The 24,082-nt window shown below is 40.3% G+C and overlaps 1 protein-coding gene across 3 annotated transcripts in view; it reads left to right on the forward strand.

Annotated features, from left to right (window-relative positions):
* The first annotated feature begins 4,678 nt into the window (after window positions 1–4,678).
* The window catches only part of Ssbp2 (single stranded DNA binding protein 2), a 259,016-nt gene continuing 239,612 nt past the window's right edge, over window positions 4,679–24,082 (forward strand). Inside the window, exon 1 of one of the 3 annotated variants that reach the window (XM_035440490.1) lies at window positions 4,679–4,835. In XM_035440490.1, coding sequence (XP_035296381.1) covers window positions 4,774–4,835 — 62 coding nt within the window. In that variant the 5' untranslated portion in view covers window positions 4,679–4,773. The remainder of the gene's footprint in view (window positions 4,836–24,082) is intronic. The other 2 variants (XM_027401755.2, XM_027401753.2) reach the window with 2 other exon arrangements.

The following is a 24,082-nucleotide window of genomic DNA, read 5'->3' on the forward strand; positions in this document are numbered from 1 at the left end:
ACATATATGTAAGTCATAATGGAATATATATATATATATATATATATATATATATATATATATATGCTTAGTAGAATGGAACTGTTGGAGCTGGTAGATCTGAACCTTGGCCCTCCAAACCCATTGGTGTTTGTGAATATGTAAATTGGAATTTTAAAAAACCAGAGCAATAGGTTAAGTAAACAGCCATTGCCTCAGATTAACAACCACTAAACCACTATTAGAGTAAAATGTTAATTGTTAGCTCTTTGTATCTCATTCTTGTCTGAAGGACTGAATGGTTCAGTGTCAAAACTGCTGTCTCTCCCCCTCCCTTACTGTGGTCCATGGCATTTGAACACTTTATGAACACTGCCCCCCCCCACTGGACTGTTGCCCCAGGGTGAACTTTCATAGGGTAGTTTGAGTGACAAACATCTCAGAGTCTGCTCACATTCCTCCCTGGAATAGTCACTTCTAAAAGAAAGAGGTGTGGCTTTGTGGTCTGGGAATGCTCAGCCAGGAACATGGAGTTCTCTTATTGGAATTAGTTTTGTTTGTTTAGTATCTCGGACCATGCTAACAAATCATTGTCAGAACTCAGTTTACCCAGTTTATAAAGCAGGTTATAAATATCTAATTTACTGGGATATATTGAGTACTAATGAACAAATTAAATGTTTTGAGACAGAAAATGATATAAGCTTATGAGTTATTTTATAAACTAGTTTTATGAAAAAAAATTGAACAGTTTTGTCTTTTGGAAAAATTATCCCTCCTTCCAATTTCAATTTTTTAAGTTAACATAACAAGTTTTCTACATAATGCAAATAGTTAAATTCATTATCAGTTGCATTTAAACATAAAGAGGTTGTCTCTTTGTTCTGTATAACACAAGGAAATCCTGGAGTTCTGTGGATTGTAAGAAAGAAGATATTATTAACCTTAATATTTTAGAGAAAATATCAATATAAGAGAAACATAAAGTAAGAATAAAGTAAAAACAGTGTTCCTAGAATAAGATTCAGTCTTCAGAAAGAAAATTATGCAAATATGCCCAAACAAAGAGGATGTATGTGTAAGGACCTACTGATTATCACTGACCAGAAAGGATATGACTTAAACAATTACCCTCAAATGTAAAGGCTACATTTGGGTGGCTAAGCTGGCCACCATTCTCCTATTCACATTCAAGTCTCCTAAAATTAACCAAGTACTCATGGGACTTAAAAACCATCTTTCAAAGTCTATCATGATGCTCTGTACATTATGAAGTTTTCAATTTCCAATCTCTTACTTCTTTTCTAAAAAATGAGAACAAGACACTGGATCTTCAACCCTGTGTCTGGGATCTCAAGTTTGGCTCTGAATTCGTGTTTCAAATCTCATTAATTACAATATTGGTCCCAAGAGGTACAGCTGCAAAGAACACTCTTTGTACTCAAAATCATTTGAACAAGGGCAAAGAAGCATTTTATTTACATGTGTAAACATTAAGAGAGAAGTAGAACAGTGATGGCTCAGGTAGCTGCTGAGAGGTTTTAATGATAATTGATTTGATTACTTAAGCTCCAAGGTCAGCCTATATAGGCATGTATACATATAAAAGTCACTTGCATTTCTTGGATGCTAACAGCCTTGTAGTGGTAACTGGCATTGGCAAGGTTTGCACTAAGACCTTTTAACATTTTATTCTTCCTAGATACTATGACCAAATTGTTCTGAATCCTATATCTTATTGTGCAGCTCTGTAATTTAGTTTTTAAATATCAGAAAACATGCCATTACCCACAGGACTTTTCTAATGTAACAAATGTGGGTAAAAACCAATCAGATGAACAAATTACAGCAATAGACAGTAGCGTCTCCAATTTTCCTTCATCATTTTCTTTTCTCTTTAGGACACATCAAGTCAAGCTGCAACTCTTTGTGGTCCTGCACACCACACACACGACCATACATTGTTATCCTATTAGCTACTCTTAGCATGGAGGTAGAGGGTCAAGTACACTCCAAGGAAAACTGAGTGCCTTATAGGAGAAGGGCCATCTGCAATATACACCACAACCTAGAAGTCTTGCTTTAAGCTTGGATTGGCCATCCAAAGTAAGTAGCCCTAGTGGAAGCTAAAACACATAAGTGCTCGGTTTCCACTCAAGGTTGAACTGGTCATTCTGCAAGCAAATAAACACATTGTTTTTCTTGTTTTGTTTTCACGGCCCAAGCCCATTTTTTGTTTTCATGGGAAAGCTACCTGGCAAGGCAATCTTTTTTTTTTTTTTTTTTTTTTTAAAGAGTGTGTTATGCCCCCCAAGTAGCAGCACACTTGGCCAAGATGGCCTCCATCTTTTATTCTTGACATAGGTGGTGGCTACATTTCAGTGTGATACAAAGCAGAAGAGGGAAGGTCAAGGATATAGGTCCTAGTTAGGCTCACCACCTTTGATAGTAAAATGTTATGACATAGTTGTGGACCTAAAAGTAGTTCGGCAGTTGCCAGAGGTCTCTTCTTGACCGTATCTGAGCAACATTATATATGCAGTGTTGTATGGGTAACAGAGCCTTGAGATGGTAAACGTTTTCTGGGGTAAAGCTAACAGAGGATAATTGGGCAACAATTCTACAAGCTAGCTTTGGAGGTAGTGTTTGCAAATGGTAACAACTTTATATACATTTGAGCCTTTTGATCAAGTTTTTTGGAAGAGAGGATTGCTGGCTCATTTCTTTCAGGTCTTCACAGTCCATGAATGTAATGTTCCAAGCACCAAATCTCTGTAGGTTATTAGAACCAGAAGGTAGAACATGCAAGCCGTATCTCAGCCACTACTGTGGGTCAGTTAAAACAGAAAGGGAAATTCTAGAGTTTGAAATGGCAAATTCTCTTTGGAATTAGTCTAGTTAAGCCAATGTCACCTTTTATACTTTATATTACTTCTTTTACTGACTTACTGTTTGTTCTGTAGAAATGTATATTTTTAAAAACCATGTCTATGATCTGTTATTTTTGTCATGATCATGCCTTGTCCATTTAACTGTTTCTTCTAGCTACTTTCTCTTTTTATAGTTTGCTTTTCCTCATCATTTTCCTTGCCAGCAGTGGAAGTCGGTCCTCGTCCTCTTCATTTTCCGGCAGTCTTTGATTGATGTTTGGTTGCCAACCCGTTTTGATTCTCTTTCCTACTAACTGCCCTTCCTTAACCTTCTGCTGTTTTATTTCTGTCACCTGCTATCAGAGCTCACAAACTCCATTTCTTTCCTTTCCATCTATCTCAGAATCTCCATATGCATTTTTATGATCCTACTGCTAAATGCTTAAAGCTGTGCGCAATAGAAAGGTATGCATCCTCATTTGAATGCTATTTCCTTTTCCTTAGCATAACCGTTCCTCCTCCTCTATTCATCCTTTTCTGAGGTTTCCCTGTCCTACCCCAATGGCACTTCTCTTCCCCTGTCACCTCCCATTTGAAGCTCATCTCTTCTCCCAACCCGATTTCCACCCTGTCTGATTTTACTGCCAAGGATCTCCGACAAAATAAAGGATGGAGTCTATCAGAAACCAGGTTGCCTGTGTCTAGAGAAACTTTTGCGCATTCATTGAAATGAGATTAGGGACTTGGATCCAAAAATATTCTCGAGGAGTTTTCAGCTTGGGCACAGCTTTGTACACCTTGAGCTTGGCGGCCTGTTCCTCCGGGCAAGTACAGGGATGTCTTTCAGGGCCTTCTCTGATTCTTTCCAGTCAAGGGGTCAAACTGAAATGACATTGCCTACCCAAACTATTAGGACAGGCCGAGTAGAGACTGCCTGGGCCCCGGGTCTGCCGCAGACCTGTGCAGAGTCCTGACGAGGAAAAGACCAAGGCCTCGCGTGGGCCACTATGGTCCCAGGAGTAGGCCACTTGGCCTCTTTGGGGGTGTGCTCCCCTCATAGAAAGGAGGCTGACACTAGGCAGGGTGTTCTCTTGGGACATAGGGCTTGGCTTCAGCAGGCGACACCACCTGGACGGGCGATCCGGGAACGGGGTCCAGTGCCTCCCCGGGCAAGGAGGAGAGTCTCTTAGTCCCTCAGCCACAAGGTCGAGGGTTCAGAGCGGGCGACCCCGGCCTGCTGGCCCTCCGGGAGCAGGGCGGGAGGCGACACCTAGAGAGTGGGGATGTGGTCAATCGGGGCACGGGCACCGGGTGTCAGGCCGGAGAGGAGGGGGAGAGGGGCCTGGAGGGGCCCCCCCGGGGCTGGGGCGGTGGGTCGGGTCTGTCTCTGGACTCGCCGGGCGCCCAGAAGTCTGGGGCCGCGGCGACTCCCGTTCCGCAGTCGCTGCCAGGCACTCCAGGCCGCACTTTCCCCTCCTCCCCGCGCCTTCTCTCCAGTGAGGAGCCGGGCGCGGGCGGCGCGGGGGGCGGGACGGCGGCGGAGGGAACAGCCAGTTGTTTAAAATCCTTCTAGAGCAGTTTCTAATTCCCCCCTAGCGCCCGGGTTCGGAGGGGGAGGGGGGAAGGAGAGCGGGAGGGGGGGAGCTCGGCGGAGAGGGAAGGAGGGAGGGAGGGAGCCGGCGAGGGAGGGAAGGAGGGAGGAGACTGCCGCTAAGGCCGAGCCGCCGCCGCGCGCTCCGGCAGGCCGGAGGGAGGGGAGGCCTGTCAGTCTCGCGCGTTGCCAGGGCGAGGAGGGCGGAGCTCTGGCGTGGGGCGGCCAATGGTGGGGGTGGCTGCGTGGGTCGCCATGGGGACGGGGCTGTTCCCGGGGAGGCTGTGATGGGTTGACAGGTGCGTGACAGTGGGAGCTGCTCTCGGCACAAGCATGTACGGCAAAGGCAAGAGTAACAGCAGCGCCGTCCCGTCCGACAGCCAGGCCCGGGAGAAGTGAGTGTCTCCGCGCCGCAGCCACCTCCGCCTTCGCACGCGCGCACACTCGCGCACGCACTCGCACTCTCCGGGAACCGCAGCCACACGGCCGCCCCGCCTGGGGGTGGGGGGGAGAGAAGCCGGGGGGTGGGTTGCAGAGGGAGGTGCGGGGCGGGGGCGCGGAGCTCGGGGAGCGGCCGCTTCCACGGGGAGCCCCCGGCGGGTGGCCGCGGGCGGCGGGTGGCGGGAGGAACGCGCGTGGCGGGGGGCGGCGGCGGGGATGGAAACTTGTTTGGGTGGTTGAGGGGAACCACCCGCGGCTTCACCTCCTCGCAAAGTAACTTTGTAGCTGTGGTCCAGGACTGCCGGGCCGCTGCGCGCGGCGGGCCGGGGGTGGGAGCGGGCTGCGGGGTGCTGGGGTCCGGCGGGACCGCGGCGGGGCCCCCGAGCGTGGGGCGAGGAGAGGGCGGCGGGCCGGGCGCGCGGGCGGGCGGAAGCGGGGCCCCGCCGGGTGCGGGGCAAGTGCGGGCGTGGGCCGGGCGGGCTCAGGGACGCGGGTCCGCGGGTTCCCCCGGCATAGGCAGGCAGGCAGGCAGGCCGGCTGGCCGGGCGAGCCGGCCCGGGGCGGCGGGGGAAGTTTGGGAGTGGGAGCGCCGAGTTCCCGGAGGGAGAAAGTGTGCTGGCCCGCGCGGGGTCGGCCGTGAGAGGTTGGCGCTCCTGCCTCTCGCGGTACACACACCGGCTCGGCGGCGGCCCCAGAACTTTTTGAGACTTGTCGTGTCCCCGGAGGCGGTGGCCACGGGCGCGGAGGGCAGGTCCCGTGGGCCGTGGCGGCGCCGCGAGGAGGGCTGCCCGCGGCGTGGACGCGGGGCGGAAGGGGGCTGCGGCAGAGATGCTGGGTGCGAGCCGCTTGGCTGGGTCGTGGGAGATACAGGTGGGAACTTCGGTGGGAGCCGGGAGGACGCTGGAGAGCCGGGGTGCCACGGTCGCGGCACGCTGCGAAGCGGGCTTGTTGGCTGCTATTCTTGTGTACTTGTAACGGCGATTTGGTTGTTACTAAAATGAGAGCGAATAGTGACTGTGACACCGAGGAAGAACCCTCCCCCCGTTTTCCTAAGTGCAGATGTTCAACTGATTCCCGGTAACTGGGTCTGATCTGAGGGTCAGGCATCCTTGTCATTGAACACACCGTCTTATTGAGGGGGTTCACGCACGCGCGGGGTGGGGGGGGCAGAGGTACTTTGGGTCCCTTGCATACAAAAATAGCTTCGTAAATAAAAACCTAATGTGTAGGCTACCGAGTTTTCCCTCATTGCTTTAGGCAGTTAGTCTTACCCTTGAAAGTTTGTTGTGCCCTAGGGATGGGAACATTTTCTAATCTTCGTGTTGGCAGCAATACACACAATTCCCATAGGATTTAGAGGTGGCAGGCCTTGGTGTAGAAAACAAAACACAACAACAAAAATTAATGCAGAGATGCTATTGGTCCCCCCCCCCCGATATTTTTAAGATCATGCTGTGACAAGGAATATATAAAATATATGGTATCATTGCCTGGTTAAGAAACTGCAGTTTACTGGACTTGGAGTTCTAAAATACTAGTTTACTTAGTAATCATTTATTTGGCTGTGATATATCTGATACAAACATCTGTAGGAGGATGCTTTAATCTTTATAAAGTACCTGGATTTTCACATTATAGGGAGTGAAGGAATTGTAATGTATTGAAAACATAACCTTATTGGGGGGTTGGTATTAAATTTGGTATTAAAGTAATTTGGGTTTTAGCTAGACTCCCAGGAATGGCTGATATTCAGCTGAGTCGATTCTATATAGTCTCAATGAATTTAAAAAACAAAAGTAAAATTGTTTAATGCTGAGACAATAAGGAAGTTAGACTTGGTATGTTTGGTCCTTTCCAGTGCCAGTTCTATGATTCTGTCAGAAAAACAAGCTATTGCCATTCTTGCTCTCAGACCCGACAAACTGAATACCAAGTAACATCAACTCTTAGGAGCAAAGTAATGAGGGCTCTGCTAGATGGTGCTGTTTGATTTAAATATATTTCTTCCATTTATTACAGTTGGCAATAGGAATTCTTAACTGGCTTTGCCTTATGGGCTAGCTAGCTAAAGAGGCCACCTTTGGAGAATTGACAGTGGCTGTTGTTGGGTTCATTGTTTCTACATTAATTTCCAGCACATCTAAGACAAACATTGCAGAATATCCTATTCTTATAGAATAAATGTCATTTTGATGGGAGAGTTAATCCGATCACTATTGTCTCTTGTGTGTTTACTGATTTCAGAAGATAGGAAACTTAAAGTTGTCGTTAAAGGTATGGCAACAGACGCTTGTTTTTAATTTTTAAGGTTGTAAATTTTAAGAGATAAATGAAGGATAAAGAGTTCTCTAGTAAGCTACTTAAGACTGTTCCAGTCTTAAAAAAAAATCACAAACAGTTCATATTTCAGTAATAAGTATGAGTGCATTCTGATAAATGTGTTGTGAATAATGGCAAACATGAAGTAAGCATATCAGCTTTATAATTAAGAACTGTGCTTTCTCACCCAGCTTCGTAATGGAAAGCTGATAAGCACTTAACCTGTATCAAGTCTTGGCTTTCTCTTGCAATAAGAAGCCCCTATATAAAATATTTGAAATTAATTTGTGGCTTGTAAGTTTCTAAAATTTTGTAGTTCTGATCATAAAATTGGCTAGCGTCAGGTTAGTTGTGTATTTTGTTGTTTAACCAAATAAACAGGTCAAGCCTACTTAAGGGTTTGCAGTAGATTTGATTAGAGAGAGTGATTGAAGAACCCAGAGGAAGGTGGAATGTTTGCATAGAAATTTTAATTCTGGTTCTGTTAGATTATTGCCACTGGCTTTAGTACTTTCCTTATAGCACAGACCAAAATGATAGTTAAATAATTGTGTAATTAGTTGTTTGTATTTAGCTTTCCCTGTAATGTACATTGCTTTTGAGTAAGGGACAATAGTTTTTAATTTCTTTTCTAAGCTGTTTTTGACATAAGAACCCTGATTTCTAATACTGGAAGCACCAAACTTGTTGCTGAGGAATATGCCAGACTTAAGGGAATCTTTCCAATGTGAAGAGTTTCACTGAAAGGACATACAAGGTTGAGTTCCATATTCTTTAGCCTAGTCTTGTTTCAAAAATATCCCCAAACAAGAATACAACAAAAATAAATGTTGTTTTTTGCATTGTGTGTGCCATCACTATGATGAGTTTCATGTTTATTTTCTTTTTCTTCATATTTCTTCTTGTTCTTACAATAATGCTGATACATAGGTAGTTTTTCCCTCCTCTGCTAAAGTAACATGGCACAATCCCTATCTGATTAAGTATCTAGAGATAAGATACTAAAAATCGGAAAGCTGTGTTTGGGACAAAGATTTCTTCAACTTTGGCACTTGTTTTTGAAACTGAAAGACACACTTTGAGTGACCAGGTTACCTTCACTGTTTGAGAGGTTGTCTCCCATTTAGGGAACTGTGTTACATAATCAAAACAGAATCAAGATTTGGTCAGCTATTCAGTCTTAACCATTGCTGTCCCCCTGTGCTCTTACCTTTCCACACTGGCAGCTTGCAGATGTGTGGTGTGGGAGAAGGCAGAAACCTAAATAAAGAATCCTTCTGCCTTCAGATTTTCTTTCCAGAAATTTTGTTTGATTATTGAGAATTTTAAATTAAATATAATAGTCATGAGCAGTTTCTATATGAAATGTGTTTAACTTTAAACCACACTACCAACGAAATAGTGATGAGCCTATAAATACTTTTTTTTTTTTTTTTTTTTTTTGTGGTAGAGTAGCACTTAGCTCAGATTAGCCTCAAACTCCCCATGTAGCAAGGATGACCTTGAACTTCTCAACCTCCTGCCTCCACCTCACAAGTACTGGAATTATAGGCGTGTACTACTACACCCATTTTTATGTGGCCTCGGGATATAACCCAGGGCTAGGCAGCCACTCTACCAACTGATCTACATCCTCAGCTCATAATTTGTTAACATTATGTGATGATACTGAAAGAAGAATTTGCTAAGAGTTGAAGATGGGCCTGAGAAACACATAGTAAATAGTGACACTTGCCAAGTATTTATTAAACATAGAAATGAAAATATAACATAGGACACTTAAAAGTAGCTTTGATGTTTAGATGTTGGTTCTTATATTTGAAAATGCCCCCCCCATGTTTTTCTATATGCTCCTGTTAAGTGGCTACAATCTGAAGAAGATTTAAGTGATACTGAATATGAGTTTTTATGGATTAATATGGGCTGCCTGCCATCTTGTTCTCCTCTCTTTCATCCTTAAAACATCCCCACCAAACAAAAATTATAAGTCTTTTGTTTTATTTTGTTTCTGAAGGAAGTTAGGCAGGTGAAGTAATACAGATCTTGTTTGATGAACAGTTGACACAATTTAAGATTTCTAGTTTATGTCTTCTGGGGAGGGAGCCAAATTCATAGCCTTGTGCAGGCAAAGCACACACTCTCCACTGGTGACATCCTAATCCACAGGAATTTTAGGGCTATTGAGAGAGATCTTTATGGGAACAAAGGATACCAACTCTCCTCCCAATTTCCAGATTGTTTCCTCTAAACCACCAAGTTATTTGGGTCGGAAATGTCTTCTTAGCTTGGAGAATTTTTCTTTTGATTGATGTCTTTTATTTTAGGAAAAGAATAAAATGCCCCCTCCCCCTGATTTTTAAAGGAGTGATTCTTAAAGAAGTTGAGATAGTTATAAGATCTCACAATAACTCTGACTGGCCTGGAACTTTGCTAGGTAGACCAGGCTGACCTCAAACTCAGAGATCCCCTTGCCTCTGTAATCCCAAGTGCTGGGGTTAATGGCATGCACCACCATGTCTGGCAAGTTCTAGTATTTTATGTAGAGATTTATTGTTATTCTTAGAAATAGTATAATAAATACTATGTACCTTAAAAGCTATCAAAAAATGTAAAAGGTTTATTTTTATACTTTCAAAACCACTTTGCCCATAAAGCAATCTAGACTGAAGAGAAAGATGATTAAACTTGTCTGTGGTAGTGCACCAAGTATGGCTTACATCTCCAGTTGCTACAAGAGAACAGACTTGTGTTGTTTAAAATTAGACCACATTCTGGAACGGGGGCTGGATGCCCAGGTCTGGAGGGTGATTTCCAGTTCACCCCTGTAGTTTACAGTGCCAAGTTATGAATTTGGAATCTTCCTTTTTAGAAGCACGGAGATCATGACTACTTATTAGTGTTAGAACATAGAATTAGGACCCGACTTTAAAACTATAAAACTATTTTGAGGCATCTGAAGTTTTGAAACATGCATAGTTGTAGTTGTGTTTTGACATACATGGGAATGTTCTTTACTACTTTGTGTTATTGCTTTGACACCACTGTGAGGAAGACATTTGTATGCTAATGTTTGTATGCTAGTGACATTGTTTATTAACAGTTAATACTTGGCAAACATATGCTGAACATTTAAATTTATCAAGTGTATATTTTTTTAAAAGTGGACTTAAAACAGTGTTGGAATAATAGAATATTATGTGTTTGTTAATTTTGGAAGATAATTTTTAGATACAAATTAATGCATTTTTATGTATGTAATGACTACTTATATACAATATATAATTTAATGGCATAATGGAGAGTTACTTGACTACTACACTGAAACTGCATATACACTAACTAAAATGGTGGCACAGGGTGAAGGTGGTAGCCACCATGGTCTCTTAGCAGAAGCTGTTCTGGCCTTCCCAGGCCGTCAGTCTTAGGAATTGTAATGAGGGTCCTGCAAAGCAGACACAGTGGGCCACAAAAATAAGAAGAGAGTTTTCCATGAAGGCTTTAGATTGGGTGTTGCCCATGATGTATGAGTAGTGATTTTTGTCAGAATAAGTTAATAGATAAAGTATTCTCAGTAGTGGAGATATTCATATTTTTAGATAGGTACGAGAGCAGAAATTTATCTGAACCAGCCTAGGCAGGCCTGATGCAGTGGTGGAACATCTGTGTTTTACCTGTCTTGTTTCTATGTCATCTATATTTAATCTTTTTGACGCTTTAACTTTTAAAAGACAGACTTCAATTGACATCATTTTCTGGTGATGATACAACTCATATTTTACTGTAGAAACTCTGATGATTGTATTTCATTCAGGATCCCCACCATCCGTGACATTTTATATGACAGTTGAGTTACAGTGAGCTTGAACCAACGATTTGGGCAAGATCTTATTTGTATAGCCTGTATTATTTTTACTTTATAGGTATGATATAAAAAGTATATAAACTGTAGAAACTAAAGCATGGCACTTGTTTTCCCCAATTGTGTTTTTGTTGTAGAGTATTAAAGAGTATAGCTTTAATTACTAGTACAGTTTTTATTTTAATCTGTTGTAAACATCAAGCCATGTTAAAATACTGATGAAATATTTGTGAAGGAAGGCAAAAATAGAATATGAAAGTTGTCCATTTAAGTTCGAAGAGTTGGGGCTTAAAAATACTGGCCTCTGAAACTCAAGGCCACTTTTGTAGTGACCTGATTCTTGCCTGTTCTCTAGTTTACCTACTTCAAATCTGAGGAAAAAAAACCAACCAAACAAACAAAAAAACCCCTCCCCCCCAAAAAAAAAACAAAAACCAAAAACCTGAAAGCTACTTTATGGATGGCCCAAATCTAAGTAAATGAATTACTGTGTGATAAGTTATCTTACATAAAAATTAAAATGAATGCTTCTGCAAAATTGTAAATATAGACCAGTCACAATTTTGTCTTAAAAGTTGCTGCCTAATAGTAACAAAAGCAGCAATGCTCTGATTTGAGTATTCTGTTTGCATTTGGCCCTTCCGTTATTTCATTTAAGCCTCTGAAGATCCTATAGGCTGCATGAGCCACCTCTTAATGACACAAAAGAAACTTAACAGTTTGCAATGTGTTTTGGCTCTAAGTATCAAAACAGGACATAGAACATGGCTTAATTAATCTGGTTTAAAAGTCAGCACCCTATCCCACAACCTTTGAAGTAGTCATTCAGTGTTGATTGAGTCAATCAAGAACATGACAGTCAGGATCAGCTTTTCCTCCATCTCTGTGGTGTTTCTGTCATGGATGTAATAGGTCTGTCATCGTGCTCAGCATCACTTCTTATAAAAAGTGAAAGACAGGAGAAGGTAAGGTTTTTCCTGTATGTTTTATTGGGAAGGAAGGAAACACCCTCATGAACTGGGAGATTCCTGTAATGCCTTATTAAAAAAAGTAATTCCTTTCTCTGAGCCATTTGCTGATAAAGAGAATAGTCTTGCTGTAACTGACCTAAAAGCAGTCACCGTTCACTCTGAGCTAGAAACATCCCTTCTTTCTTCCCAACTACCTAAACAAAGCAAGGAAGAATCTGAGGCTGATACAGAGGATAAGACGAGGCTTACTCTCATGGACCAGTGAAGTTTGTTGGATTAATGTGTACTAATAAGTAAATAAACAAATGTACTAGGCAGTTTTTTGGACAGTTATTTGGCCATAAAAGTAATAAAATCTGGGGTTGTAATAGAGAATGACTGGAAAGCTGTATTAGATTATGTAGCCACAGGAGAAGCTTCCTGGAGGAGAAGACATTTAGATAGAGACTTGAGTAATTAATACGAAAAGGAACAGTTAGGGTGGGGGTTTCAGGCAGATCTGAACTACCATTAAGGAAACGTCTCCACATAATTGTTCCATGATGTGTGAAATATGAGTGAAAGTAGGGGATAAAAATGTGTCCTTTGCTGGTTTTCTCTTTTTGCTGTGGACCTGGGATATGGATCCATTTGGTATACAGTCTTCCTAGGTGGTTGGGTAAGGACCTCTAATCTCCCAAACCCTGGGGGAATAGTTGTTCCTAAGGACAACAGTCAAGCTTTTATAATGATGTTGCCTAGAGGAAGAGCTAAGGTTGGGGTTGGGGAAGAGCTCAGCCTGTGTCCTTGCAGGGCAAATGTGAGGCCTGAGTTACATCCCTAGTACTAATTTAAAAGAGCCAGCTATGGTGGCATGCTGCAATCCCCTGCTGGGAAGGAGAGACACTCAGATCTTTGAGCTTTCTGGCCAGCCAGGCTAGCCTACTCAGTGAGCTGTAGGCCAGTGAGCAACTCCACCTCACAAAACCAAGGTAGACAGCGCCCCCTGAGGAATGGCACTGAGTTTGCCCTCCAGCTGCCACACTTAACATGTATACATATGCACATAGCACATACACCTCCACAAACATGTACACACATATCATCACATGTACGCAAAAAGACATAGATCAATGAACACTTAGAATTGTTGGGTTAACAAAAGATGAAACAGTTGATACAATTACTTCTCCTAACTTTCCAGATAAGTTTGGATGATTTTGTAATAACCCTCATTGACCATTTTTGTTTCAAAACTAATCATATGTGTTCTGTTTGATGTCTCCTCTCATTTCTCAGTTATATTGGACATTACATGAAGACAGGATGGCTTGTTCACCAGTGCATTCCCACTGCTTGGTTAGCACAGTGCTTAGAAGGGTTCATGGTATTTGTGGCATAATAAAGATGCAATCAATTTCATATATATATATATATATGAAATATATATATATATATATTGATTCATATATATATATAATATATATATCCTGAAATTGATATATATATATTATATATATATATATATATTCCTTCAGTGTGTTACTATATCTAGCTCATGTTCTCCCCAATACTTTCAGTGTTTGGTACTAGAATTATTTAATTTCTAAAGATTAAAAAATATTTTTGGTTGTGAGATTAAAAAATATATAGGTATAAAGTAGTCTTTTTAAAAAAAATAAGAGCTAGGGATATTACCTACATATAATAAGTGAATATTTTCATAGAAAATTTGACATAATTTATGCAATAAAAATTTAATAATATTAGTAAAGTTGTGTTTCATATTTTCTAGTATTTTAGTATATTTTGTTTAGATCTCCATCAATTGTCAGGGTTTATAAATGAAAATTAATTTAGCTAGGAAAATACAAGTGATGTGTGGCAGAGCTAAGCCATATTTATGAATACATAGTTTTTAACTAGCACACATAGTCTGAACCATAATTTGAATGTTTAGGTCCCTTTCACTAGAAGTTAGCCACCCCTTAGAATGGGAGATGAATGAAGGTTTAGCTATCAATTTGATTCATCAGAGAATCCTAGATCAGATATTATTTACAAGTTTATTTAAGACATGAGATACAAGTACTTTGATTAAAAGAAAAATACATATTATTAAAGTTTATTAAACATAATTTTACAGTTACATGATGTCAAATGTGCCACATCATGAATAAATGAACAAATCTGATTTAATTTTATTTGGAAAATAATTTTTATGTATGATATATGTTCATATTCTTTTTATCCCTTAACTCATCCAGATCCTCCCCACCTCCCCCACCCAGCTTCATTCTCACTCTCTCTCAGAAAGGATAAAACAAAAACCCTGAAGCTCTAAACAAACAAACAAACTAAAATCAGTAAAACAAACAAACCAAAAAACCCCAAAGCACACACTTACAAAACAGTCTATTTTGTGTTGGCCAACTACTCCTGCACTCCTGGGCATGGGGCCTGCCCTGGAGTTTGCTTGAAATATACCCATTTACATACTTATTGAAGAAAACTAATTTTTTCTCTTTGCCGGGCAGGGAGGGGGCGGAGGGGGAGGGTATCAATTCCAAATAGTTTCTTGGTTAGGGGTGAGACTTTGTATCTACTTTCCCTTCTCCACACTGGGATTTGTCTGGTTTGAATTTGTGCAGGTCTTGTGCATGCTGTCACAGTCTCTGTGAGTTTATATGTGTATGTGTATTAGTCCTGTTGTGTCTAGAAGGTGCTGTTTCCTTAGTATTACCTACCACCTCTGGCTCTTAAAATTTCTGCCTCCTCTTCTGCATAGATTCCTGAGTCTTGAGAGGATTTTGATAAAGACATCCCACTGAGAGCTGATGACTCCAGTGTCTCTCACTGTCTGCACATTGTCCAATCGTGGGTCTCAATGCTAATTACCATCTACTACAAGAAGGTTCCCTGATGCACTGATGTATAAGGATAGCAGTATGCCATTATGAGTTGGTATTATTATTATTATTGCCATTCCTTTGGGAGTGTAATAGCATTAGGTGTTCCCCTGGGCCTATGACCTATATTGTCTTAGTTTTTTGGCCATTTTAGCAGTGTTAGATGTGGGTTCCATCTTATGGAATGGGTCTTAAACCCAATCAGAAGGTGGTGGGTTACTCCTGTAACAGTTGTGCCACTATTGCACCATAATCTTGTAGGCAGGTTGGTGTTGTAGGTTGTGGGGTTTGTAGCTGGGTGATATTGATGATTACTTTCTCAGCTGGTAGCATGCAAAGTACCTCCTAGCACCATGGATGTTAGTCAGGAGGGGTGAAGCTTTTAGTTGGGCACTAGCTCTACTTCTTCATTTTTTTCTATGATCTAAGTAAGCGGTGTCTTGAGTACCAGGGTCTTACTGTCAGGTTGTAGAGGGTAACCAATAGCCTTGGTAACTGTGATATTTGGGGAGTATCTATAGAAATCCACAAATTTGATTTATATTTGAAGCTTTTATAGTATTCTTACATAAATGGATGGATGTGGGATTCAGGGTAGTTTTGACCTTCTTACATGTTTTTGTTTTCTGAGATGGGGCATTGCCATATGGCTCAGGCTAGACTTGAATGTAGTGTTTTGTTTGTTTGTTTGTTTGTTTGTTTTGTTTTGTTTTTATTTTTTTTCTGTATCGGCATCTCAAATTCAAGAATATAGGTGTGTGTACTATATATGCTTAGTTTTGGATTTCTAATTTATGAAGGCATAGGCAGTTTTTTTTTTTTTTTATCAATTAACTCTTACCCATTCATTTGCCTGTTTTCTGGAGAGTTAAAATAGGGACAGAGAAAGGGAAGTTCTCCTCTCCTTGCTTTGGACTGTGTTAGCTTTTTAAGGGGAATGAAGATTAGTTTTGTTCATTGTTTGGGGTCGTTCAAGCCAAAGTTGCCTGGCCCTTTGTAATTAAGTACAGAATCAGGTGGCAGGAATGTGTTTGGTAGAAGGATTTTTGCCTTAGGTTGGGAAGGAAATAAGATGGGGAGGGCTTGGGTACTAGGTATAACATTGAGGGCACACTCAGAGCTACATCTTTCTCTAGTAGGCTCCACTTTTTAGAGTTTCCAGAATCACTTGGAAGAGACCCACCAGCTACTGACCAAGTGTTCAACACATGAGCCTGTGGAAACATTGCATGATCAAAATACAACACATACCTCTCTCTAAAAAAGGAAGGGAAAGTCTTCCAATATAAATGATCAATACTCTCCTTTACTATGGTAAAATATGTATAACATAAAATCTACCAATTTAACTAGTTTTCGTTATGCCACTTAGTGTCATTAATCATCTTCATGTTTTTGTGCAGTCACTACCTCATTTTCAGAACTTTTTCATCTTCCCAAGATGAAACCCTATAATCATGAGACAATAATTTCCCACTTGCCTTTTCCTCTCAGCATCTGGCAACCACCATATATTCTTCTGTCTTTAAGAATCTGACTATTCTAGGAGCCTCAGTAAATGGAATCATACAGTATTTGTGTCTGGCTTCTTTCTTGCTTAATCCTTACAACAACTCATAAAGTAAATATATTTCTGATTTTAAACTGGGGAAACTGAATCTCAGGGAGTGTTAAATTGCTAGCCAAGGAAAATCAGTGAATTGTGTAGCCTGTATCCAGACTCTGTTGCTCATTTTAACTACTGTTACCCTGTGTGTTTCTTTGTTCTAGTAGAGGGGGAAAAATGAATGTGAGTGATGTGGGGGTTGGGTGGGAAGTGGGAGAATGCCTGGGTTGTTCTGTTGGTACACACCCACAATTTTTAGTTGGACTGGGACCTAACAGAAAATACAGGAGAGGTTAAAGAAAGATTAGAAGCGATTTACACCTGCTAAAAGGGTGGATAGAATCATGTGAACTACAAATAGCTCCATATCCTTTAGCTGATATCTGAGGCTTAACATCTTGGATATAAATGCTTATAAAAAGGAAGATACTTATTAGGAGCTCAGGATTCATTCTCTCTGGAAGCAGTGACAAATTAACTGTTTAAGTTACTCTTCTTGGTAAACTTTGTCAGAAATAAGTAGGAAAAAGAAGCACATCTGTAGTTATGAGTTTTCTTTATCTATTGTCTCTCCCAACAGAGCATATGACCTGTTGAGTTGTTTGGTTTTGAGTGGGGATTCTGGAAAGTTCCATGTGGTCCAGAAGTCCTACAACCATACTGAGTCTATTACCAGCAATTTCTCTGGAAATGACTGCTAGAAAAAATAAAAACAATTCCTTTGTTGGCTTTTTCATTATGTACTATTTGTTGCTTATGCTTATGACTAGATTAAAATTATGAGATGGTTACATTGTATCAGATCATTTAAAGTAATGACAATTAGTAGGAAGCAATTACAGTATTTCAATACACATTTTTTAAAAGCCGTAATTAAACTGAATGATTGGTATTATCATTTCTTCATTTAAAATTGTCATAGAAAAACTTATATGTGGTGTCTGCCATAAGGTACCCATCACACAAATATATACATAGTATGGGGTATTCAGTTCATTTTGGGAAAACCTTGCTAATTCATTTTGAATTCAGATTGTATTGATGAGTTATGTTAGTTGCACTTCAGTAGTCAGGGCCAGAAAGAGGAGGATATAGGCAAGTTTTTCCTGAAACAGTAAAAGATGTTACTGCAGTTCTTTAAAACGGTAATATCACCGATTAGAGAACTGATAATGCAGCAAGTGCCGTGATAGTAACAGCAGCTGACAAGCTGTTTCTGTGGTAGTGTTAGGCCCCCAGCAGGAGGCTTTCAAAGGGATGCTGAGAATGTTTAATGAAGATATGTGCAGGATTGAAACCTAGTGGGGAATACCCAGCAATTAGAAAGAGACTTTTAGGGCTCCATGGTATGAAGGATCAGTCAGAATAGTTACCAGCATCTAGGGAGAGCTGTGGTCACTGGAGGTCACTGGAAGTCACTGGAGAAAGGCCAGCCTCCTGGACCACTTCCTCTGTCAGCCTAGCAGGGAGGAAGGAACCTTTTTGTTGCTTCTGCTCCTCTCTGGAGTCAGAGGTCAAGGAATTTTGGTGATATGCCATCCTTAGAGAGACGCATCCAGATCTGTGGAAAGGTGGAGACTTGAGGGCCATCTCAGGAGACAGCAGCGAGCACAATATTCAGTCTTATTATGTTTTCTAACTCATGAAACAAACCTGCAGTTCTTTGTGTAGAATAACCTTAGGAAACAAAGCTTCAACAGTCAATTTTACCAAAATAGCTTTTAAAATTAGCTTTAAAATGTCTCTGAGTTTATATTTTATATGTTTCATGAGATGGGAATTATACTAATTCTGCTTTCTACTATCTATTCCTTTATCCATTAAAAAAAAAAATAAAAAAGTGCTCTGTCTGGTCTGTGTCAGCCTCAGTTGAGCACTCCTTGGTCAGATCAATTAGTTAAGCCATCTCTGCCCACCAGTGGACTAGTTTTTCAGAGGGCTCTCTATCGACAGTTACATCCCTGGTAGCAAGCACTAGAATTTATAAGCAGAAGGTTCTAGGAGAGCTCTGAGAACAGGTAGTGTGTCTAATGGGCAAGGATAGTCTAGATGGGGGATGGTTACTTAAAGAGGATTTGAGAGAAAGAAGCATGTACATAAACATGAAGACATTAAAGAGAAATGGCATACATTGTCAGTATACTTGTGCCAGGGCCCTCATGGATCCTAAAATCTGTGGAAGCTCAAGTCTTATATGATAGGGTATACTGTCTGCATGTAACATCTGCACAGGTTATCTAGTGCAATATGAGTGATACATAGATAGTTGTTACATTGTTTCTTACATTGTTACATTACATTCATAATGACAGTAAAAGTCCATACAGATGCAGTATTTTATGAGTATTGTCCATGTGAGGTTGAACTGTGAACACAAAAGGGTCAACTGTATTTGGTTGCTGCCTTAAAGTTGACATGATTAAATGTACTATAGGTGATACGTGTGCAAGTTAAACTATTTTGGTTGCAACCTTGAATGACAGCTTGATTAATGAGATGGGGAATTTTAAGCAGAAAAGTTACATCATGAGATGCATTTTAGAATAATAATTTTGGAATATGGAGGGCCAGATAATGGGACAGCTGTCTTAGGAAACTTTTATAATAAGTGAGCTGCTAAAAACAGTATATTTTTATGTGGCCATCTTTTTTTCTTTGTACTATTATACCAGAAGTTTCAGGGTATATAATACACTGGACTCACAGCCCCAATGTAAAAGAAGTGGGGTTTTTAAGATGGCTATCTTATATCTGAGTCACAGACACTGAGGAGATAGATGAATGGGGAGGTGTAAGGAGGGAGATGTTCAGATTGAGATGCCATTGAGACCCAGAAATAGAGCAGTTTGGGGGGAATTGTGTATGTAGGACATTGAGTTCAGGGGATAAATCTAGGCTGGAGATACTGGACTTGAGAAGGGATGTGATAGAGATGTAATATTTAGAAGCATAAAGTGCTTGCATTTCAAGCATTGTGTCAGAAGCTTCTGATAGTTGATTTCATGTTGCTGATAAGAAAACCAAGGCTTTCATAAACCACACTTGTCAGAGCTGAACTCCATGCCCAGGTTTAGCTAATTCACTTAACAATGGCTTCTTGGAGTATGAAATTCAAACAGAAATATGCATTTATATTTAGTGTGTTGCTCAGTGGAGTTTTACCAACTGATCGTAGTAAGCACCCACATGAAGGGAAAGAGCCAGAAGCATCATGTATGTTCCTACCCTGCTCGACTTCTACCAGTGTAGAATAGCATTGGTCCTTCTGAGTGCTGAGATTTGGATAGGCATGCATAACCATACCTGGCCAGTTTAGTATTTTGGTGAGTGGCAAAGGCAAAGAGACAGAGATGTCAGGTGTGGAACATCTTTCCTTGAGGAAGAACAAGCAGAAAGAGTCTAACTTCAAGGAGATAAAACTGGTCATCCTTGATACATTTGCCAGTGGGAAGTATTTACTGGTTCTGTCACATTGGGGAGATGTTTTGTTAATTGTTATAGTTTACTTTGTTGTACTTTACGTTTAATTAAAGAATTATAATAATGGGTCACTGTAGGGTATGGGAAAGAAAGCCAGTAAGTGGAATTTTTTCTTTAGTAGCTAGGCATTGAAGGTAATTGTATAAATTTTTAAAATGAATTTTAGGATGGGTTACATTGTTAGCCTTTTTTCAATTGATTTTTAAAAGCTTTCTGAATCTTGAACTAAAGGGATCATTTCTAAGAAGTAATTGGGAAATGATTGTGGTATAGTTAAGAAAACTAAATCAATAACTGCTTCCTTTGGCTACCAGTGTTTAAATCAAATGCTTTATGGAAAAAATTAACTTATAAAATACAAGTACGGAGCATTATTGTGTAACAATTTTCCCCAAGATTAAAACATCCTATCTTTTAGGAAGTTCCTTAGCCAGGAAGGTAAACAACTCAAAATAGCTTCAGGAAGTCCCTGAAACTGAGCAGAGTCACTAGGCCTGCCCCTGCCAAAGTAAGCAATAAAAGCTAAGCTGCTAAGAAAATTCTGAGACCAGATCCACTGCCTGAAAGAGGTTAAGATCAGAGTCACTTGGGAAGAATACTTTCCAATCTGTTGAGCACCTGCAGGCTGTGTGATATGCTCCATGTTCCCAGCTTTGGAAACTGCCATCCATGCTGGGGTTGGCACTGGTGATGTAACTGCCTTTGTGTCATTTCTTCTCCTGTAAGTAATCCCAATAAAATGCAGTAATTCACCAACTTGGACTTTGATGTTATCTGTACTTTGGTCTGTTGTGGGTTCCCTGCCTGGGCTGAGTAGATGTATGTGTTGCATCTTCCTATTATACAATAAAAATGAAGATAGTAAAAATAACCATATGACCTTTCAGAGTTTTTCAGATTTCCACACATGCCTGGGAATTTTGAGGTATTGTTTAATAAAAACAACAACAAAACAGAACAACCTTCTAAAGCCACTTGAATAAAATCTACCCTTTGTTTTATTATTTATTTTACTATCATGCAACATATTGATACACATAAGGCCTTGTGAAGAAATGAGTACTTAACAGAGTGGTGCAAAAGAGGAGGAAACCTTATTACTGTATGGCTTTAGTTCTGAGGTAGTAGTTTGCTGAACGTCTAATATTTCTTCATAAGTAGCTGTATGGGCATTTCTTCATACGTAGGTGTATGGTCATTTCACTGTTCTTGCTTCAGTCAGAACAAACAGGCAGAGAGAGACGGAATGGGGAGACAAAAGAGAGGACTATGATAAAGAAATAAAAACCCTCTTAAAATCATGAACCCCAGAAGAGCCCACTTGTATTATTGTTTTATTATATATACTACTGGGAGAGAACCCAGGACCTTACACGTTAGACAAGTACTCTACCACTGTGTTACACCCTCTCGCCCAAGAGCCAGTTTTTCTCAATCTGATGCCAACTTTTCTGAAACATCTTTTAACAAAGGTGTATTTTAAGAGTAGTTTTGGTGGTGCACATTAATCTTAAAGCATTTGGAAGGTGGAGGACGGAGGAGTTCAAGAACAGCCTTGACTACATGGTTCCAGGTCAACCTGGACCTTTTAGCAGTGCCCTCCCCCCAGTCAAATAAAATAAAGGTGTGAGTGAGGGGAAGAAGGTAAGAAAAGTTAATAACAAGGTTATCACATGCCAGAAAGAGAATGGAAAAAGTACGAGGGATGAAGACGACAGACAATAATATTTGTGTATATTGGTCATTTTTCAAGTTCTCAATAAATACCTCCCTCAAAAGCAAAGTTAAAAAAAGTTTAAATTCTGTCATCCATTCACTCACTCATTAAATATTTATTCAGGGTCTTGCTGTTTGCCAGCTACTGTACAAGGCAGTGGGGATCCAGCAGTGAAGGGAAGAATCTTGCCAGAGCAGGGAACAGGGTGCTTGGCATTGAGAACACTTTGTGCTTGGGAGGCGGCCAGACTGATCCTGTCAAGAAACAGAAAGTTCAGTCCTGCTGTGGCCTGTGTCGCAGGGAGGGGCACTTGGGAAGGGTAGGAGAGGTTTCAGAGAGGAGCCACAGCTTGTTCTGGAAAGCCATGGGTTAATTTAAAAGTCCCCCTGAGGCTGGGGCCCACTCTGAAGCTTTTAAGTAGGGGGGACCCCAAGTTTACTTTTTACCACCCTGAAAGCAGGAAGCATGTAATCTGAAGTGTTAAATAAAAGCAACCTCTTTTCATCTAGTGGTTGAATGGCACAGACGAATTGGTAGATGCATTTGTCATTTATCATAGTGTAAGTTTATGCTTAGAGGGAAACGTGATTGTGTGAGGTGACAGAAAGTTTGCTTTATTCACCATGTGTTTTCTGAGATGATAAAACTTTTATTTTGCTGTCAGTAGTAATATTTATAAAATCTGTTGTGAAGAACTGGTAAACATCAATTTATTAAGAACCGTTCTATTGTTTGAAAGTATATTTGAATTAAAAAAAAAACAGGTACAAGTTAGAAAAAGTTCTGTGTCATTAAAGTAGAGTATATATACTTGATTCATCCCATACTGATTAAAGGTTTGAAATGCAGCTGAGAATATCTGGGCTATCTTTTTATATTGTTTAAAATACAATAAATTCAGTTGTATCAGTGTATTTAATATAATATGTAGTGTCCAGCAGGAGACAAGCTTAGACTCACTGCTATCCTAAGCAAAACACATACATACATAGTTTTCCTAATAACTAGCTTAGCATGCTTCTATTCACTTAAAATCAACTATAAAAACATGTGCAAGTCAATTCATTTATACTCGAATAAGGTGGTGTTCGGAAAAACATTCCTCTAAGGGCAGTGATCTTGATATCATTGTAAATCAGTTATTGGCAGCAGAGGCAACAGTGCCACTGCCATTGTGTACCATCTTCACATATCTTTTGTATATGTCCTGTTTAAGTGGAAGAAAACATTTCTACTTAATTTCACTAGGCTTTCTCAGTCATTTCATCTGCTGGATGAGAACCCATATGCAGGATAGCAGGATTTTTCTGAGCTGTGCATATTCTCATTATTTTGATTCTCTTCTTGATAATGCCAGCAGCTTTAAAATGTATAGGAGTGTTTCTGTATTAGAGTGGTCCATTGTCATTTGGAATAGACTTGAGAGAGGGAGATATTTATGTCAAACTGTAGACTAACCAAGGTGAAGAATATCATAGTCTAGGTTTGCCAGATCTTTAAGACATTAAATATTTAAGGTTATTGTTATGTTGTCTATTCTGAATTTTCCTTGGCTATTGCCAGTATGGAAGCAGTGCAACATTTTAAATATTGGCCTGTTTTTATCTGTGAACTTAAGACAGTATAAAAGGCAGAGAAACAGGTGTGTCTTGTTTCTATATCATCTACTACTTTACTTACGTATCTTTAACTCAGCAAAACAAAGGTTGTTGAGTCCAATCAGAACATGCCATTCTTATGCATGTTTACTAATACAACTTGCATATTTTTGATTTGGGGTTTTTTCCCCCCAGATAACTATAGGACTAATAATGCTCCAGTAAATTTTGGGTTCCCATTTCTTTGACAGAGCAGAGAATAGTTGCCTATCTTTCTAAAAATGCATGGATAGTTAGCTAGATTGTGTTAAGTATTACTTAGTATCTGTGGGCCTGCATCCAGAAGGAAGTCGCCACTGTCATTGGGGTGTATGGGAGCACTGTCAGCTAATTGTATTGCCACAGGTACTTTCTTTCTGCTTGTTTATATCATTTACTATAACTGTAGATGGAGGGAAGCTAATGAGATAAAGGTGGCTTTGGCTTGTCCTTTTCTCCGATCTTTCAGCATTTTCCTTTATATCTGACTCCGGGTTTTTATTGTTTGGACCAATTAAGAACTCCGTTTACATTTGAGGGATCCATTTTTCAGCTGTCTTAATGTCACAGGAGCTCCATGTTTTCCTTTATGGTTGTTTATTCCTGTGATCTCCAAGTTATTTCATCCATTTAATAGAATCTTGAGATTATTGGAGCCTTTACTTTTTTCTGCTTATGACTGATAGGTTTTCATTTTGTGATTGACATCAAGATGAGCTTATAC

This window comes from Cricetulus griseus, chromosome 2 (assembly GCF_003668045.3).
Source record: "Cricetulus griseus strain 17A/GY chromosome 2, alternate assembly CriGri-PICRH-1.0, whole genome shotgun sequence".
In the NCBI taxonomy this organism is placed as follows: Eukaryota; Metazoa; Chordata; class Mammalia; order Rodentia; family Cricetidae; genus Cricetulus; species Cricetulus griseus.